At 34.7% G+C, this 16358-nt stretch overlaps 1 protein-coding gene across 1 annotated transcript in view; it reads right to left on the bottom strand.

The window, feature by feature from the left end:
- Nucleotides 1-979: 979 nt before the first annotated feature.
- PDIA4 (protein disulfide isomerase family A member 4) overlaps nt 980-16358 on the bottom strand; it is a 31733-nt gene continuing 16354 nt past the window's right edge. Inside the window, 9 exon segments of the mRNA XM_052000638.1 lie at nt 980-1768; nt 3170-3403; nt 4228-4384; nt 9668-9819; nt 10479-10637; nt 10846-10878; nt 10881-11050; nt 11963-12101; nt 12563-12768. Coding sequence (XP_051856598.1) covers nt 1356-1768; nt 3170-3403; nt 4228-4384; nt 9668-9819; nt 10479-10637; nt 10846-10878; nt 10881-11050; nt 11963-12101; nt 12563-12768 — 1663 coding nt within the window. The 3' untranslated portion in view covers nt 980-1355.

Here is a 16358-nt window from a genome sequence, read left to right as displayed (position 1 = left end):
GACCATCTGTATCCGAAACTCAAGAGTTGGAAGAAACTTTCCTTTAGTACCTGGAGTTCTCTTAGCAGAAATCTACCATGAGGATTACAATGTCACTTCCACCCTCTCTCATAATTTTGGACTGGTAGGATCTTGGATAAACTCATTATTTAGGTCAAGTGCCTTACCCTAAAGTCCCTCAGATAATGGCAGCTCCCAGGTCTCTTAATTTAGTTTTTCTATGTCACCTGGGAGTTCTACCCTAACAACAACTTTATCAAGTCTCTCAGATGCATAAGATTGTTTTCCAGAACAGCTGCTATTTCCATAATACAATCCTGGCTCCTGCTGCATATGATATATGCTAGCATATAGCTCTATCACTATAATCTATATATATTTTTACTGCTGTTAATGAAGTTTCCAACTGCATGTGTTTTATGAAATATATGCTGGTGTTAATAGATAATGTATCACAGTCTTTTTTGAGGGGATGGAGGGAGGGATAGAAGGGAAACACCAAGGAGAAGAGAAACCTGAGAGAAAAACATTATGGTGTAATGGCTAGAATCCTAGATTTGGAGAGAGGTTTTAAATCCTAGGCTCTGCTATTTATTACCTGGCGTGACTTTGGACAGGTCAGTTAGCTTTATCTTTGGGCCAACAGTTTCCAAGAAAAACTCCTGCAGTTACAATTATAGTCCCTCCAAATCGTCAACAATCTTAAACATCATTTACTCACAATTTTCACTGTATACCTATCCTCAAGATGTTTTAGGCAGAAAAAGAACTGACAAATACTATCATCCTTGGGGGACTAGGAAGTCAATTGTTGTGATGACTCTAATCTATAGCTTTTGCTCCCACCAATCAAATTTTTAAATGGTTAGGCTTTTTTGAAATAAAGCTACAAAAATAAAAAAAAAATACAATAATTAACTTCGCTGTAAACTACAACACTTCAGACGATGATCAAAAATAAAAAGTCAAAATATCAAAGTGATTTGGCAAAAGTTTTTTTCTTTTTTAAAATTTAAATTAAAAAAACAACACACATTCACACATAGAGACTATCTGCTTGAGGGTTGGTGAAGTATTAAAAAGAGGTTAAAAAATGAAAATAATCAAGCCCAAATAATGACAAAAATAGATGTATTTTCCTTAAATATCTGAACCATACTATCATGAGACATTTATGTCAGTTCCATGTCTGTAACACACCGTGAAATAAAAAAAAAAAAAAAAAAATCAGATACTGCAACTGCTTTAACACCCAAACCCTTTTTGCCTACAAGGCTCATTTGTTTCCCCATTCAGCAACCTTTCATTGGAAAATTACAGTGTATCCACAGCCTTTCCCTTCTTCCTCTTGGCCTTTAAAGTTCTTCTTTGGTCCTGCTCAGTTTTGTGTGATCTTCTATAAATGCACTCAAGTGCTCCAAATCTCTCTTCTCATTTTCAAATTTAATAGGGTTATTTTTGTCAGTGCGAGGAGCAAAGTAGATAGTAGGAAATCCTTCCACCTTGTAGTGGTCATTGGTCACATCGTTGGCAGTGGCATCCATCTTCGCTATGACCAGGTTTTTCCGATGCTTGTACTTCTTCCCCAGTTCGGTGTACACAGGTTCTAGCTGCTTACAGTGTCCACACCATGGGGCATAGAATTCAACAAGGACGTCTGACTTTGAGTCCATCACTATAGAGTCAAATGTCTTACCTACCACAATCGTTACAGGCCCTTTGTTGTTTTTGGGCACAGGCTGGGATTTGATGATTGCCTTTAGTTTTCCTAAAGGGAAAAGGAGAGAAGTGATCAGTAGTCTATAGGTTCCAGTGCAACGGTCCCAAATGGAGGAGCTTCTCCATCTGGCAAGCATGACTACTATTTATTACAAGTCAACTGACACTCTGCAGTAAGACTGCTTCTGATATCTCTTCCAGCTCTGACGCTAACCCGGACATCTGGGGAGGAATGCTGGGATGCTATTCTCAATAATGCATTGCTTTAACCACCCTCTCCCTCAAAACAGAAACATCTCTTAGAAAGGTCTCATTAACTCCTTAAAGGTAAATAATCAGATTTATTCTAATATATCATTCTCACAAACTTAAAAGAGTAAAAAGACTAGATGAGGGGCTAAAGGGCTTTCCAGTAAATTAAGTGCATGAAAAGTTGTATATGATAAAACTTCAGGTTTCATATGTAATCTTTTTTTTTCATCTGTTCTTCATATGTTCATGTTGGTTTATGTTTGTTAGGTCCAATAACAAAACATAAAAATTATTTTTAAAAAAGAAAGCACAGAGACATTTTTTGTTTTGTTCTTAGTGTTAGCCTTTATGACACCTTTTTGATGTGCTTTTTTTGGCTTATTTTGTTTTGAACTATTTATTGGATAGCTGAGATTGTCTGAACAGTCATTTTATGAATGAGTAATTATAACTGCAAAATGGATAATGAATCTTACATTTTAAAGCAAGATTAAGAAGAAACTAATGCTTATGCATTACCAAAGGAAAGAACATAATGAAGATTAGAATCAGTTTTTGATTATGGTTTTCCTTGAGAGAAAGTTTAGGCACCTACCACATATAATTCAATAACCATTTATTAAGCCCTACTGTATGTGCCTGGCACTCACTGGTTTTATTCTATAAAATTTATAAAATTTTATTTTATTTGATGGTTTTATTCTAATTGTTGCTGCTTTCCTTTGCTTTAGTTTTGTTCTCTATACTCAGGAGAACCTGAGGTCAAGTTTACCCCCTTTCCTTTGCAAGGAAATGAAGGTGCTGCCTCAGTTCTCTGACCAGAAAAGGGAAGAAAGGGAGTAGGTATGAAGAGCTTTATGTTTATGTTAAGAGCTTTCTTTTAAAAAAGAGAATATAGGGCAGCTAGTTGGTACAGTGAATAAAGCACTAGCCCTGACATCAGAAGTTCAAATCTGGTCTCAGGTACTTAACACTGCCTAGCTGTGTGATCCTGGGCAAGTCACTTAACCTCAATTGCCTTAGCAATAAATAAATAAATAAAATGAGAAAGAGACGGTGGGATTAACAGTACACTGAAAATAATCAGCAGCAAAGACCTCTGAGATCCTACTTCATACAGAAGAATTAATGGTGATCTCCAAGATTTCACCTATGAAGACCCTCTTGACATATAATTTTGTCATCCCTGATGATTCACCTTTTTTGAATGCCACCACAAAGTCTCGGAGAGTATCAGAATCAAATTCCTCTGGTTCCATGGCATATTTCTTGCCACCCTCGGCTAGGATAGCTACATTAATCTCTTCACCACTGTCACTCAGTCCCAAGTCCTTGATTTCAGAAGAGTAGTCGTCCTCATCAGCAATGGCAAAGGTATATTCAGGGAAGTCCTTAGCGACTTCCAAGATCTTGTTCCTCCAATACTGAGTTGCTGAAACCAATTAGAATACATGACAATTTATGAAAGAGTTTGCACTGAAAGTTCAAGCTTCCTGAGATACTTAAGGTTCTACCTAGATTATATGCTAATGAAGCACAAATTTTGAGTTTTCTATACAATGTCTAGATAAAAAAGCTTAATTATACTTCTGGAAGTACAAGAGACTCCCTCTAAAAAGCATTGAAAATACATACAAGAAAAAAAAATCAGAAGTGGATATAAAAGGCAATTATTAAATTTAATCTATGTCTTTAAAAATAAATTGTGCATAACAAAGTTCATGGTTTCATATGTAATCTTATTCTTTGTATATTCGAATATTTTGTTTTGTAGGTGACTTTTAAGTATATAATTTTAAAAAGAAATTTTTAAAAGGAGGTAAGAATAAGTTTGGTGAGAACTATGTATGTTAAAAGATTGGACTACTGAACTTGATACCAGGCGACCTAGATTCTAATCTAGTCTTTCAGCCATTAGCTTTAGAGCAGAATGCCCCTGTGCTTGACCAAATCACTTTAAAGAGGTGAGATTTCCTCATTTGCAAAAAATTCCTGGTGCCTTCCAGAAATATGACTTATCCTAATCTTTGCTGGATGATTTCTAGGGAGAATAAAATAGTTATGTATTATAGAAATGACATAATGTAAAGTGATTCTGAAGGTGTAAGAATATCACAACAGAAAACGAACCTAAAACAAAAATTGGTTTTTTTGTGAGCTTCAGTCACTCCCCAAAGGTCATTAACTTTCAAAGATGTCAGAAGAAAGATTTAAAGTAATTAAGTGGATAACCTAATTGAATAAATAGCCACTCACCAACTCTATAGTCAAAACTGAAGTCCACAGTGTAATATACAACCACCAGAGGACGTTTAGCATATCTCTTGGCGTCGTTGGAAGTTGTTCGATGACCAACCAATGGCACAGCATGCTTTACCACGTGGTCCCTGATGGCAGCACTTTCAGTGGATTCCTGTTACAAACATCCAATTGATATGAATATAATACAACAGAAAAGCTGTGCCTGAAAGGAACACTCAGATTCCATCACTCTCAGTAAATAAAGGACAGAGAGAGGGGTGACAGAAAATTGCTTACTCTGAAAGACTTCACTGCTAGTAAACATGTTTACATTTATATTACTTACATTGGAATTATAAAAAACCCTTTTTGAGTTTAGTGGCATGAATCCAGGCAGTAGAACAATTGTACTGACATAATATGTCAAGAAACCTATAACCACCACGAATTGATACATTTTCCCACAATATCAGAAAGTACAAAAATACTACAGTCCTGCACATAGCAGTATATGGGGAAACTACTGCCACAGTAAGAAACACAGGAAGAAATATGGAACTACTGAAAAATACTCATAAAAATGATTATAACAATATTACAAAAATTACAAGAGCCAATTAATTATCTAACTACTACAGATAGCAGAAAAATTAAATGCCATATTGTCCAATATAAGGCAACAAAAAATAAATATGCAGAAAAAGAATCCAGAAATCAAAAGTGCAATAAGAAATCTTTGATTCCTTTAATCAGCAAAATTGAAAACAAAAACCAAGTCAATACAAAGTCAAAGCAAAAAGCAAAATCAAATATTTAATATCAATCAAAAGCCTTAATTAGATAAAGCTTGAAAAGTAATCAGGGGCAAGAGAGAATCCCTTTAATAGGATATGGAACATTTCTGGTCATTTATGCAGTGGGGTCAAACAAGAAACAGAAAGCTTGAACATTTAACATAATCAATGAAAAAAGTTACCATTGGGGAGATGATTGAAAGTCTTGTCAACTTTCCTGAAAAACTACAAAGGAGCCAGAAAAGATCCATATTGACTTAAATGCTTCTCAGTGGTATGTGAATTACTAGCAAAGTTTTTTTTTTTTTAATCATGCAGATAGTCCAATTCCACTTTTCTTAAAAGAAGGCATTTTGTATCTATGTTACCAAAGAACGAGAAAATCCCCAACTCCTTATTTGTAGGCCAATTATGTTTTGGATTTTAAACATAGCATTCACAATTAGTTACATGAAAAAAAAAATTATAGATGCAAAAAAGATATACTGGCTAAGGAGTAATAGGAGATTATCCAAAAATGTTGCAGGGCTCAAATGAGACAAAGTATATAAAGCAAATAAATATATACTTTGCAAACTTAAAAGCACTGTAGACATGCCAATTATTATCACTTATTAATTAGCCAAGTCATCAGGTCTTTGGTCTGGTGAAGATTCATTCCTTCAGCTTTCTACTGCATTCCTGAGCTCAAGCAATGTTTATAGGGCAGTATACGGATGTCTTGGTAAATATTTAAGAGCCCTTTGGGAGTGTGATGGGGGTTATAATCTACACTACCCCCTTTTAAAGCCTAGACAACTAAGAAAACAAATTAAACTGGGATTTGTAGTACTTGTTGGTTTCTTAGATATAAATTGTTCACACTGAAAATTTAATAATTGTTTATCCTGAGTACTTTCAAGTTGGCTTTAGCAGATTCTAGTGTACCAAAAAGTCCAAAGGGTTTATAGAAGAGCTTTCTAATTCTCTAATTACTGAACCAGTTGATCATGAAGTGACATAGCCCACATCATGCTGGTTTTTTCATGTACTATAAATTATTTTAAAAACCCAAGTGTAATGGAGAATGATGAAAGCTTTGATGTTCACATTAAAAAAAAAAAGTTATTTAAAATACACCCTAACAATTTAAAAAAAAATTCATATTTTATGCTCCAAATCACTATTTGCATTAGAGAAATGCAAATTAAGACAACTCTGAGGTACCACACTTCACACCTCTCAGACTGGCTGAGAGGAGAAGATAATGACAAATGTTGGAGGGGGTGTGGGAAAACTCAGACACTAATACATCACTGGTGGAATTGTGAAATGATTCAATTATTCTGGAGAGTAATTTGGAACTATGCCCAAAGAGTTAGCAAAATGTGCATATCCTTTTATTCCAGCAGTACCATTACTGGGTCTGTTTCTCAAGGAAATCATAAAGGATGGAAAAGGACCCACATGTGCAAAAATGTTTGTGGCAGCCCTTTTTATAATGGAAAGAAAAACTGGAAAGTGAGGGGATGCCCATTCACCTGGAGAATGGCTGAATAAGTTATGGTATATGAACATTATGTAATGCTACTATTCTATAAAAAACAATTAGCAGGATGATTTCAGAGAGATCTGGAGAGACTTATATGAACTGATGTTAAATGAAGTGAGTAGAACCAAGAGAACATTGTACATAGCAACAAGATTATATAATGATCAATTGTGATGGAGTTGATTCTTTGGCAACAATGAGTTGATTCAAAGCAATTCCAATAGACTTGGGATGGAAAGTGCTAATCACATCCAGAGAGGGAACTATATTGAATGTGGATTGAAGTACAGTATTTTCACCTTTTTGGTTTTTCTTTTTTTATTTTTTGGGTTTTGTTTTTTTAATCTGATTTTTCTTGTACAACAAGACAAATATAGAAATATATTTAAAAGGATAGCATAACATATGTAATCTACCTAAGATTGTTTGCCATCTTGGGGAAGAGAGGAAAAAATTTAGAATACAAAGTTTTACAAAAATGAATGTTGAAAGATATCTTTACATGTATTTGGAAAAATAAAATATTATTGAGAAGAAAAAGAAGTTCATTTTTTAAATGGTATTTTTTTCAGTGATTTAAGTCCATTTTAGATCTGCATATCCTTAAATACATTCTCTCTCCTAAATGAAGCCAAGTAGGCTTCTGAACTAAAGAAGATAACCAAAATACCTTTCTAACATCATTATATGAATATCAAGTTATCTGATTATTCCATTCAATCTGTGGATTTTCTTCCAGTGATATCAAATTGTTATTTTGACTTAATAAGTACAAAATTCTTAACATACAGTAAAGAAAGACCATTTGAGGTGCTATTTACAGATACCTTGGTCTTCTCTAGCCAAAAAAAAAAAAAAAAAAATCAAGAAGGCCAATATTAGATACATTAAAAAAAAAAAAAGTCTTACTAGCACTTTGAAATTCAAATTGAATAAGCTTAAAGCAATTACCACTTATACAACATCAGTTTTAATGTGCACTTTTGGTGGGGACTGAGCTGGGCTCAGTCTAGTCCCTATTAGTTTAGGTTTGCTACTGGAGGAATCATTAACAGAAATAGATAGTCTTTGCCATAGAAGAAAAATTTTCAACAAGAATAGGCACTGAAGATAATGTAACTTAGTTGAGCAAAAGTGCCTTGTCTGAGATGCTCAGCGTGAACTATCCACCAGCTCCTCATGGCCGCTCGGTATTCAGCAACCAGAAAATGATATCAATAGCCTGAACTTATAAACTAATCAAGATCAGAAGATAGTTCAAATATGAATGATGTTTTTAAATAGATGTCACTGCCTCAATACTTCAGTCACTATGATCTATGTAGAGATACCTAGACAAGCAAAGTCACAAGGGAAGAAGATGGGGAATCCACCCAACTTGCTGTCACATCACATCTGCTACTAGAATCAAATACAGATGCTTTAAAATGAACTTATAAGAATGAATTCATATACTAATATGTTTATACAACTACCAAAAGCAATCATTTCATCCACCTGTGCAATATATGCAGAACACTGAATCTAGAGAATAGCAAAATGATTAGTCTATTTGAACCCCACTGGAAACTGGGATAAATAAGATAACAACTGACATATACACAGAATTTTAAGGTTTGTTAAGAATTTTTTCTACAGGCAGCTGAGTGGTACAATAGATAAAGCACCAGTCCTGGAGTCAGGGAGACCTTAGTCCAAGTCTGGCCTCAGACACTTCCCAGATGTGTGATCCTAGGCAAGTCACTTCACCCCGTTTGCCTCAGTTTTTTTATCTGTGAGCTGGAGAAGGAAATAGCAAACTACTCCAGTATCTCTGCCAAAAAAACCCCACCCAAATGGGGTCAAGAAGAATTGGACATGACTGAAAATGACTGAAGAGGTAGATACTTAGATGAGTCTGTGATCTCATTCTGAAATTATCTCCAACAAAGCAGATCATAATCTATCCATCCAACTAAGTCCTTGACCATGTTCTCTTATAAGTTTGAAAGAAGGAATCATGATTACACAGCTAGTAAGTTTCAGGAGGATTCATACCAAGTCCAGTTCTCAATCCCTAAGGCCACTATACTATAAATTTATAAGAGATTCAGAACTTATCTTTTCAAAAACAAATACATCAAGTGAGAAAAAGTTTAATTAGAAGACAATTCACTTACCTGAACTTGTTATTTGATATACAAAAAAGCTTCTTAGCGTACAAAATAAAATAACTATATCTGACCTTGTACCACTGCATCTCCATTCAAGTTCTACTCTGATGCCTAGTTACAGCAAGGGGATGACCCTGGGTTTGTAAAGACTACACCAGCAGAACAGAATTTCTTCCTTCTTGTTATTTCACGTCCTTCAGTGGACTGTGTGCCTGCAGGTGAAGACCAGCCTCTCTCAAAGTGAAAAGACTATCCCAAGGCACAGGGAAGGAGTCCCCCAAACTTTGTCTTCGGAAATGATAGGCTTATAAGTGACCCAAGTGGAGGGATTATCGCTAGTGATAGGCACAGAGAACAACCTACATCACAGGGGTATGACATAAATACTTTGTAAAGGACAGCACCACAGAAATACGAATTATCATTATCAAAGTCCAGGTTGATACTTGACTTTTAAGTTAGGATAAAAAAACTTCCCAATTTAATTAGAAACACAAAAAATGCCATAGTAGAATAGGTAGTGAAAGGCAATACTGTCCATTACTTAGTGTCGAAGGCAGGAAAAAAGAATTATTAATCTTGGCTGGCTAAGTTAAAGTCTTGCCAGTTGCCTTAGAGTATCTGAGATCCCCTCTGGGATTTGTCATTTTGCCAGAAGCAGTCACTGATACTTGGACACCACACAATGCAAATCTATAAACTTAATGCTAAGTCTTCCAGTAAACAATAAAAAGGAATTGATATTTGTGTTTTCCTAGTTCAATCAGATCATAAACCAAGGATATTTTTTGGAGTTTTGGCCTTAACTCCTGGGACACAGACTAGTAAATGAGGCTCTGATGACATGTCAGGGAAGGAAATCTCACTTTTTTGAACAGAAAAAAGTCAGACCATTAAGACTGCCCAACAATCAGTGTTTTACTTAACAATGAATAAATCTTCAGTATCACTCAGAATGCCTGGGAAATACCACTCACCTTAATATCTAAAACATTGATTTTTTGTTCATACTTAGAATGAAATTTTTCTGGCTGCATCACAACCAACTTTCCATCAGAGACTTTCAGGAATTTTGCAACTTCATTGTTGAAAGTATGGTGAAATTTGTAATCTTCCCTCATGTTGTTCGCTGGGAAATAAAGGAGGAGGCAAGTAAGAATCTCTGAATTTTATCAGTAGAATTAGCCAAAATAGATCCTAAATAATGGAATTTATAAAACATAAGAAAATCTTTCTCACATAAGAGAAACTTAAAACAAAAAAGTATTAGCTGTTGCCAAGAATCAATGGTAAAAGGAGATGAAGCAAATTAAACGAGAAAGCAAACTGATGAAAATAATGGGATTAATTTATATGTGCAACTGTTATGCAAAATGAAATAAATATCTGTATTTGTTATCTGTTATCAAGTCTACAAAAAACATCTGTATTTGTTATCTGTTATCAAGTCTACAATTCTGGTTTTGAGTCATCTATCTTGTGATGGTGGGGAGTTTTTTTTTCAAAGCAGTTCTGACTTCTATTCCATTCATATATTTTTTAATTCTACAGAGAACTTCCCAGAAATGAAACCCTGTCATAATCTGACACAGAGATCACCTCCAAGGAAGAAAAATCAGAGAAATTCACTTTAATAGGACTCTACCAAATCTCTAAAAACCTATCTATTAACTCGGCTCTTCCATATACAAGGTTTACAAGAAGTTAAATGGTAGCCTACTAGTCCAAAACTAGTGCCCTAAGGCAGCAACCCCCATTCTCTTTCTCATTTATGGAAATGAAACTTACCTGTTTCCTGATAGAGCTGGTAAGCTTGGTCATCAGCGCTTTTGAAGATGCCGATAATGATGACATCGTTTCCCTCCTTCAGGAATTCCTGGACTTGTTTCACAGCCAAAATTTCTTTGGATGGAGGTTCAGACTGTTCAATCATGTAGTCCACAATACCTAGAACCAAAGAACAGGTCTAAGGAGGGTAACGCGGTTCAAACAGATCAACCATTACTTTCCAGACTGACAACTTCAGCTCTGTGCTGGCCAATCCCTATTTCAAGTGCACCTAGAAGCAGATTTTTACCAATGCCTCTCTTCCTGAAAACTCCCAAATCATGGTGCTATTCCTCCCCAGTGTGGTCTTAGCAAAAAGGGCCAATACCGTATTTCTCTCGTGGGCCATTGTAGTCAAAAGCTTTCCCTTCCGGAAGATTTTCAGAGTTGGGTATCCGGTGACATCAAACCTCTTGGCCAGATCAGTTTCCTCAATGGCATCTACTTTAGCCAAGGGAATTGGTGGAGAACGCTTACTAAGTTCTTTCGCAGCTTTCTCATATTCTGGAGCAAGTTTCTTACAGTGTCCACACCTGTCAAAGGAGAAATATTTTTCAGGTGAACAACTCCAATAAAGACAAACAGAATCAGAATTCCCAAAGGGACCTCAGAGGCACCCTATATCAGAAGGAAATCCTCACCAAAACCTTAAGCTTAAGTGAATCTTCCATTCACAGAACAAAAAAACAAAGATAAAGTCAAAGATTCACAGCCAACTACACAGTCTAGGATTTATTCTGACTGCCATTCTCAAAATCAATTTGGCTCTCCATTTAAACAATCAACACTGCAAATGAAGACAATTGATATTTCTTTAACATATGAAGTCCTGGAAGTTTTCCAAAAGAGAAAACTGATTTCTTTACCTAACAACTCAGATCAATGCATCAAAACCCAACTATCCAAGGAAATAATGGATACTGAGTTTATCTGAAACTTAAGAATAGGAATCTTCTACTCTGACAGAAATTGATTGAGTGATCCACAAGTAACGGACTCACTAGGGACTATACTTTAATCTTACCCAGCTGCGTCAGAGGAAGATTCCTCATCAAGATCTTCCTCTTCCAACAAAATCATGTATCTGGTCTTCACCCCACCAACTTCCAAATTTATATTTAAGTTTGTTATACATAATTATTGCCTTATAAAAAATTAATATGTGGTTAAAAATATCAGTAATTATTTAGTTGAAAACATTCTGAATTAATAGAAAAACTTACATACCCTCCCTTGCCTTTTCTGATTTTTAGCAATATTTACACTTTGCCCACTTATTCCCCCCCTCTCATTACTGTGCATCATCTTTTCCCAATGGACCTGTGAGCTCTTCTTTCAGAGGATCATCACTGTTGCATCTAACTCAGAGCTAGGAAAGGAGAAAGTGCTCAATAATTACTTAACACCAAATCTGTCCCACTTTATCAAAGTGATATGCATCTTACCAAGGAGCATAGAACTCCACCAAAATGATATCTGCATCATTCACTACTTCATCGAAGTTATCTTTAGTGAGCACCAGAGTCACTTCAGGTGGAGGAGTCCAGCTGGGTTGGGAAACCTCTTTGACTTTAGCAACAATATCTGAAAGAAACCAGATGAAAAAGATCAAATTTCTCACTTTCTTTCTTTGACACCAGAAATGAAAAATCCTTTCAAAGAGATTATTCTATGACATGCACTTGAGTTCCAGTCCCACCTGTGATACTTATTCATTAGGTCAGTGGGCTCAGCCATTCAATGAAGACAACTGTACATTTGTACTACCTACTTCAAAGAATTATGAGGAAAATACTTTTATGTATTTTATAGCAGAGGTATCAAATTCTTCCCAGAAAAATTCCCAGAAGGTGAACCAGAATAAATGGGTAATGTTTGAGTTTAAAGATAAATAGTTCTAGGTAAATGACCCTTAAAAGGGAAGGGGAAGCCTATGGGTCCAAATCTTTAAAATGGCTTATCCTAAGCCCTCTACCAAACATCTCAACATTCATTTATGAGCAAGCCACAGATTTAGGCTCTAAGCAAACCAGAGGTCCACTCACCATCTTCTGATCTTGGGCCATCATAATCCACTGCTTGCCCCCTTTTTAAGATTTTAATGGTGGGATAGCCGCTTACATCATACCGGCTTGCTAATGTAGATGCTGCTGTTGCATCAATTTTGGCAACAGGGATAGGAGGATCATTTTCTTGAAGAGTCTTAGCTATTTTCTCATACACTGGAGCAAATTGTTTACAGTGACCACACCTGGGAGATAAGATTAGGGAGGGGAAAAAAAATAGTTAAAGTTTAAAGATTTCATTAAATAAAAAACACACAAAAAGATTTTTAGTACTACAATTACAATTAAGTCAAGAATTCCAAGACTGGGCGAGAAGGATTTTCAAGATTGTAGAAGATATATTTCTAAGTGACCTTGAGAAAGAATTAACTGAACTATATAAGCAGTGAAAAAAAAAAAACCAAAATAAAAGGGGAGAGCACAGTTTGTGAGCCATAGTAGCCTGCTTCCCAAGGAGGAGGTAAGAAGATATTAGGAAGAAAATGATTAGATAATTCCTAAACTAGCCAACAGTTTTTACTATTTATCAAATGAACAGTCAAAAATATTTAACAAGTGCCTTCTGGGGAGATACCATCACACTAAGGATTATAAGACAAAAAGTTTAGACAAAATAAAATCTCTGTTCTCAGAGAAGCAAAGGTTATTAACCTTTTAATTTTCAATGTTGTGAGCCCCTTGGACATTCTGGTGAAGCCTCTTGACACCATTTCAGAATAATGTTTTTAAATGCATAAAAACAAGTACACTGGATTAAAAAGAAAAGCAGTTATATTGAAGCATATTTATCAAAATATTTTTTAAAACAACAAATTCATGGACCACAAATTAGAAACCTGATTAGAATTTAGGAGCTGGTAAGGAGTAACATCTCAATAGCTAACTGTACCACACAGTATTACATGGCTGTTATAAAAAAGCAAAATTAAATTTCTGGGAGGTCTAGGGGTGAAAAGAGGTTTGGGGGCAGGAGTTTTAACCAAAACTCTGTGGAGATAAATTTGAATGGAAAAAATATAATAAAATATTATTATTTTAGTAACTATTTCAATAATAATTTCAATATAACGGTCACCCCATGGATTCTATGCAATGTATAACACTGCTTTCCAAGTTCTATGAGAACCCTCTCCCCTTCCAAAAGAGCCAAGAATATTAAAAAAAAAAAGATAAATAAACAAATAAATAAAATGTATCATCATAAAATCTAATTCAATTAAAAGATATCATTAAATGGAGGGGAAGGGAAAAAAAAAACAATTGTGATCACAAAGTGCTAGTGTAGCTTTATCAATAAACCTCATTTCCATTTGTGTTAGGGTTACACTATTCTGACAGGTTAGGAGAAGACTATATAATTTACCTAGATTGTGGCAAAGAATTTAACAAAAGTTTTTTTGTTAAGTCTTGTGAAAAAAAGATGAGTTGTGGCTTAGATAGTTAAGATGCCAAGAATTGGTAAGGAGAGATTTGTCTATTACTGGGTTCTCTTAGACTTTATTATTATACAAAAATGCTCTTAATTTACATTAATATAGCCTGTAATTCTCCTGAATCTATTTAGTTTCAATTAGTATCTTTGTGGATTTTCTAGAATTTTCTAAATAAACCATTATAGCATCAGCAAATGGGAGTTTTATTACCTCTTTGCCTATCTTTATTAAGCCTTAAACGCCTTTCTCATTTTTTTTGCTATTACTAGCATTCTAGAACTATATCAAATAACAGTCAGTAGGAGAATAGGCATGCATGTTTTACATCCACTTTTACTGGAAAAGACTCTAGAACATCCCCATTGCATATGATGTTTGCTTTCATTTTAAAGCAAAGGGTAAATTTTTTTTTTTTAATGTCAACTGGGAAGTTGAATTCCATGACATTTTAAAAATCAATCTTTTGGCTCCATAATACTAACATTTTTATCAATGACTCAGATAAAAGAAAAGTTAGCAAAAGCCAAAATAATAGATGATACAAAGGTAGGAAAGAGACAAATACATACTGCCAAGATCCATAAAGATCTGGACAAGTTAGAACCTTGAGCCAAATCTAATAAGATAAAATTTAATAGGGACATATATAAAATCTTAGTCAGATTTTTAAATAAATCAACTTCACAAATATAAAAGAGAGTAGTAGAAATGGGTATTCTGTATAGGACAACTTTAAAGTCAGATATTTTGAATTGGAAACAGTTTCTTGGGAAAAGATCTGAGAGTTTTAGTAGCCTACGAGATCAAAGAACTGAAGTAAAATAACAGCTAAGAAAACTAATGCAATTTAGGGCTGCATTAAGCAAAGGATCATATCGATGACTAGCAAAGAGCCGTTTCACTGTATGCTATCCAGGTAAGACCTCCAGAGCAAGAGTCAAATGCTGCAGTCAAATTAAAATGAAAATGAGAAATATTTAACCCAACAAATAAAAATATGAATATATAGCATTAATATATGATACTAATATATACTATACTGTTACATACTAATATATACTACACTAAACTACTATAATAATATATATATTTTAAAAGTGCTAATAGATAATGTTAATATGTGGTTTTCTAAATCAATATGTGGATTTCACTTGGTGTTCCCATTTCTATTTGAGTTTGCTACCACCACTGATCTAGAAGACAGCATTAAATCCTGAATGTCACACTTTAAAGATGACAATCTAGAAGAGGGCTGACTAGATAAGAAGGTTACATGTCTTATGAAGGTCAGATGAAGGAACTAGGAGGGTGGGAAAGGAAATTTAGCCTGAAATAGAAAAATCTGAAATGGGGTTAGAAGACATGGTAAGTGTCTTCCAAGTATCTAAAAAGCTGCCATGTAGGAAAGGGATTATGTATTTATTGCCTAGCTTTAGAGGGCAGTAAGTGAAAGTTGTGGAGATGCAAAATGAGGTATGAGTCACTCTCAGAAGTTGTCCCTTCACTCAAGTCTTCCAGTTCAGTCATGGTGGGGTACTAGATGCTCTCTAAGGTTTCACCCAGATGAGAAATATTTTTTATCTGTAGGGAAAATTATTAGAGAGTTTATAGAATATGTTATAGAATGTAAAGAATGTAATATAATAGGATTATGCATGACAAAAAACAATGTTTCTTTTTTTTTCTTTTTTTTTCCTGAGGCAATTGAGGTTAAGTGATTAAGTAGCACAGAGTCACACAGCTAGGAGGTGTTAAGTAGCTGAGGCCAAATTTGAACTCAGGTCTTCCTGACTTCAGGGATGGTACTCTGCACTGTGCCATCTAGTCACCCCTAACAACATTTCTTTAAAAAAAAAAAAAAAAAAAAAAGGAAGGGGGTATAAGGATGGGTTCTAGATGAGAATTATATGTAAAAAAATTTGACATTCAGTATCCATATAGAACTGACAGAAATCCAACAAGCAAGACTTATTCTCTAATGTAGAAATGGCTATGAAAACAATTCCAAGAAAACAATGCTAATTGCTGATAACCATCTAAAATGAGTTATATTTAAATCTTGTAATATGCACCTTTCAATTCAACCAACTAATTGATAGGTCTAAATATTTTAAGGCTACTAAAAGGGGCAAAAGACCCTATAATATGTATGAAAAAATTACATTCATGACTAAGAACTGGGAAGTGGCAGAATAAATTCCAGTGTGGAAATACTGCTGTTCTGTTAAAAGACAACAAATGTAAAGAATGTAGATATTAATGCTTCAAGTTTCTCTCATATACCTATCTCTTTTTTAGACCTTTTCATTTTCTCTCTAGAAATAATCTCATGTTTTCAATTT

Source organism: Antechinus flavipes, chromosome 5 (assembly GCF_016432865.1).
Source record: "Antechinus flavipes isolate AdamAnt ecotype Samford, QLD, Australia chromosome 5, AdamAnt_v2, whole genome shotgun sequence".
In the NCBI taxonomy this organism is placed as follows: Eukaryota; Metazoa; Chordata; class Mammalia; order Dasyuromorphia; family Dasyuridae; genus Antechinus; species Antechinus flavipes.
This window is presented reverse-complemented; position numbering and strand designations above follow the sequence as displayed.